This window comes from Humulus lupulus, chromosome 1, assembly GCF_963169125.1.
Source record: "Humulus lupulus chromosome 1, drHumLupu1.1, whole genome shotgun sequence".
NCBI lineage: Eukaryota > Viridiplantae > Streptophyta > Magnoliopsida > Rosales > Cannabaceae > Humulus > Humulus lupulus.
Window position 1 is genome coordinate 268063522 of NC_084793.1, and position 4058 is coordinate 268067579.

Sequence of the window (4058 nt, forward strand, 5' to 3'; positions counted from 1 at the left end):
AATAAGGTTAGAATACTGAGTAGAAGACTATGAGAACTTTAAAAAAAATAATACAGAAGTGTACTAGAGTTTGGGATACCTTGAGTACTTCTATGATCAATCTAAACCTTGAATCGAAATGTGAATAGAACCTTACTTCCCAAGTGTTTGGTAAGCTTATAGTGATCAAGCTTATAATTCCCAACCCAAGTGTTTACACTCTCACACTAACCTAGCAACTTGCAGCCTCTGAACTTAGAGTTATAGATGAATAAATGGCTGGGTACTAGGTCCTATTTATAGAGTTTAGGAATGAAAAGATCTTCATTTAACTTGAATAAAAATAATGGCTTTTTAAGTGAAAATTATTTGAATTATCGTTCAGCAGAGGCTGAAGACTCGTTTAGAAAGGTGCTGGACTTATCAAGAGGTTTAAGGATTTGAATGAGAACGTTTTTGAAAACTTTCAAAAATTCACTGAAGGAGGCGATATATCGCCCCCTATAGGTGATATATTGCTTGGACCAGTATGCCTGAGGCAATCGTGCAACGTTTCGTGTTTTTCGTATCCCCGTACTGCGATATATCGCCCCCTATAGCTGCGATATATCGGCATACGCTGAATATTTAAACATGAAATTACACATTTTTAGCTTAATTTGAATTGAGTAAACAGCTTTGACTAAACCCTCTAACGTTTTCAAAGCTGCTGACTGACCCTAGGATATTCAAATTTTAGCCTTAATAAATGTATTCCTCAAAATACTTAATCATTATTAAACCCATACATGACATGTGCTATTATCTTATTGGGTCTTTTCTAAACCTTATAGTATAATAAATATTACCCTCAATATCAGTCATATTAATCAAACCTTAGGTTAAAATTAATATTCCTAAACTATAGGTTAAACTTAGAAAATCTACAAGTATTACTATGAGTGTCCAAATAAATCCCGGTCTGAACCAAAAATCCACAGTCATAAAGAAAATACTATTATTACTATTATACTACTATCTAACTTAGCTAAGTAAAGTTCTTTGGACTCTACAGACATATCCTAAGAACTGTCTAGAGGACACCCCAAAGGCGCATTTAGAGGGGTTCAATTTCATTTTATAAGTGTCGAGAATATCGAAGCACTCGGTTAAATCGTCTATATGTGAAGAGCTTTTTTTAGACTTGATGACCATGTCGTCGATATAGACCTCCATGTTTCTCCCAAGCAATGAGGAAAACAGTTTGTGCATCAGCCTCTGGTACGTTGCGCCTACATTCTTTAGACTGAAGGGCATAACTTTTTAGCAATATAATCCACCTTCTATTATGAAAGCTGTGTGAATCCGATCTTCTGATTTCATTGGGATCTGATTGTACCCATAGTAGGCGTCGAGGAAGCTCATTCTTTCATACCTTGCCGTGGCGTCTATCATCTGATCGATTTTCGGTATAGGGTAGTTATCCTTGGGACATGCTTTGTTTAAGTTTGTGTAGTCTATGAATACTCTCTTTTTTCCGTTCTTCTTCGAGACCACGATGAGGTTGGCAAGCCAACTGGGATATAGGCATTCTTCGATTGCCCCTGTGCTCAGGAGCCATTGCACCTCCTCCTGTATGACTTGATTTACTTTGGGAGCGAACCTCCTCTGCTTCTGCTTGACGGGTGGGAAGCTGTTTGAAATATTAAGGCTGTGACTCATGATCTAGGGGTCTATTCCGGGTATGTCGTACGGAGACCAGGCGAAAGTTCCCATTCTAGCTTTGAGAAATTGGACTAGGGTCTGTCTTTCATTTTCAAAGAGCTTGGTACTTACCAGCACTATCTTAGATGGGTCAGCGTCATCTAGACATATTTTTTCTAGGGTATCGAGTGTAACTGGGGGTTTTTCTTGGTCTTCTTCTGGATCGATCCCTTTGAGGCATGCTGGTAGGTCCTGCTGTAATTGTTATTTGTCAGGAATGTCATTATGGGAGGAAGTGCCAGAACTATTTATTTCTTTCAAGGTAAGGAAGCACTTCTTGCCCTGCTTCTGACATCCCTTGATGTCGACGGTGTAGCGCCCGTTGGGCTATAGACATCGCATCACCTGATGCAAAGTTGAGACTACCCCCTGCATCACGTGGATCCAATTTCTCCCCATGATGGCGTTGTAGCTTGTGGTGGAATCTATAATGAGGAAATCTACTGGCAGGGTGCGCTCCGTGGCCACCACGGGCAATCGTATGACGCCTTGCAGATATACTCTTTGGCTGTTGAATCCCAAAATGGGTGTGGTGGAGGGCCGGATCTGATTTTCCTCTAGCCCCATTTTCTGGAAGGCTTCCCAGAAGAGGATATCAACCCCACTGCCCCCGTCGACTAGAACTCTACCTAGCTAGCAATGGTCGACCTGTAGTGAAATGACAAGTGGGTCGTCATGGGGTAGGTGCACTCCTTTTAGGTCATCGTCGGTAAAGGCGATTGCAGAGGCTGGATAACTTCTGTCCTCTAAAGTGACAAGATTGACCGTGTGGCCTAATGATTTGTATCGCTTTACCCATTCCTCCATCCTCTTATGGATTTTGGTGACATGCTCTTGGTTCTCAGTGAGTTCCACGATCCCATGTATCATAGGGACTTTCTTAAGGGGTTCTTGAGGGCTAGCAGAGGCTGTGTGCACGGGATCTGACCCTTGCGGTGTTGGGGCAGAAGTTGAATTATGCCGCGAGGCGCCGGGTCTGCCTGCCTCCTTAATGTATTGGGTAAGCCTCCCACTTCTCATGAGAGCTTGGATCTGATTGTTCAGGTTATGGCATTCAGCGATCGTATGACCGTGATCTTTATGGAAGAGGCAGTACCTGATTTTATCCCTCCTGTCAGGAGGAGTGGTAATCTTATACGGCTCTCGCCAGATAGGTCTTTCTTTATTTTCTTCATAAATGACTTCTTGCGGGACGGTGTATTCAAAGGAAGGGTATTGTGGTGACTGTCGGTCCTGTCTTGGCCTCTTCCCTTCCTTCGCGTGATCTGTCTGGTTCCGCTTCCTCTTGTCTTCTCTAGCAGGTGGAGGAGGGTTATTTGTTGGTGGAGCGGAGATGAGTGAAAATTTCTTCTGTTCACGTTCTCGGAATTCCAAGACCCTAAAGACGCCCTCGACTCGGGTCTGAACCTCTGCCATGTCATAGGGTGGTGTCATGGTGAGATTTTCATGTAAAAGAGACCCCACCTGCAAGCTTTTGACGAAGAGGTTGGCTGCGGTAATCGGATCGACATCATGGATTTGATGCACGAGGTCGATGAAACGCTGTAAATACGCCTTCGGATGTTCATTTTCCCCTTGCTCAATCCGATAGAGGTCAGCCATTGTTCTTGGTGCCTCACGGTTCGCGCTATATTGTTGTAGAAAGGTTCGTTGGAGGTCACTAAAACTGTTGACGGATCCGGGCTTTAACTGTCGGAACCACAACAAAGCTGGCCCGGAGAAAGTTGTTGAAAAAACCTTGCATTAAATGGCTTCGTTGTTAGCTTCTAACGCCATTTTCTGCTTAAATTGGAATAGATGGTTTAGCGGATCTCCCTTTCCATTAAACGCAGGTAGGGAAGGGATGATGAAGTCTCGAGGCTTAGGCTCATTCTGAATCCATTCTGAGAAAGGAGATTTCTCAGTGGTTCTTGACACTAGATCCAAATGCTCGGTGGCGTAAACGGATCACCTGTCTGAGAACTTCTACATCATTTCTCTCATCATCTCTTCTTTCCAACTGTCTAAGAACCGGATAGAGGGAGCACAGTCTTCAGAGGGTGAGTCATGCGTGGCTCGATGTGTGATTTGTTGGGGCCTGACTTCAACGGTTGGCTGAGCGGACCAGATGGGTTCTGCTTCTGTCCGCGTATGTGTGTCACAGACCGGGGCTCGTCGCTCTTTGGCCCCAAGACGAGGACGGGTTGGGGAGGGTGGTGGGAGACCCTGGGATCCTTTGCTACCTAGGTTCATGTTTTGCTAAGGGAACAGATGCGATCGATTGGAACTTCAGGTCTACCAGAGTCGAGATTGTTGTTGGCTTGGGTGCTGCGTGTGGCGTCAGCGGATCTACGTAG

At 44.1% G+C, this 4058-nt stretch overlaps 1 protein-coding gene across 1 annotated transcript; it reads right to left on the minus strand.

The window, feature by feature from the left end:
* Positions 1-2355: 2355 nt before the first annotated feature.
* Positions 2356-3324, minus strand: LOC133834106 (uncharacterized). The gene has a single exon (XM_062263615.1). It carries the CDS (start codon positions 3322-3324, stop codon positions 2356-2358), a length of 969 nt encoding a protein of 322 aa, XP_062119599.1.
* Between the last annotated feature and the right edge of the window lie 734 nt (positions 3325-4058).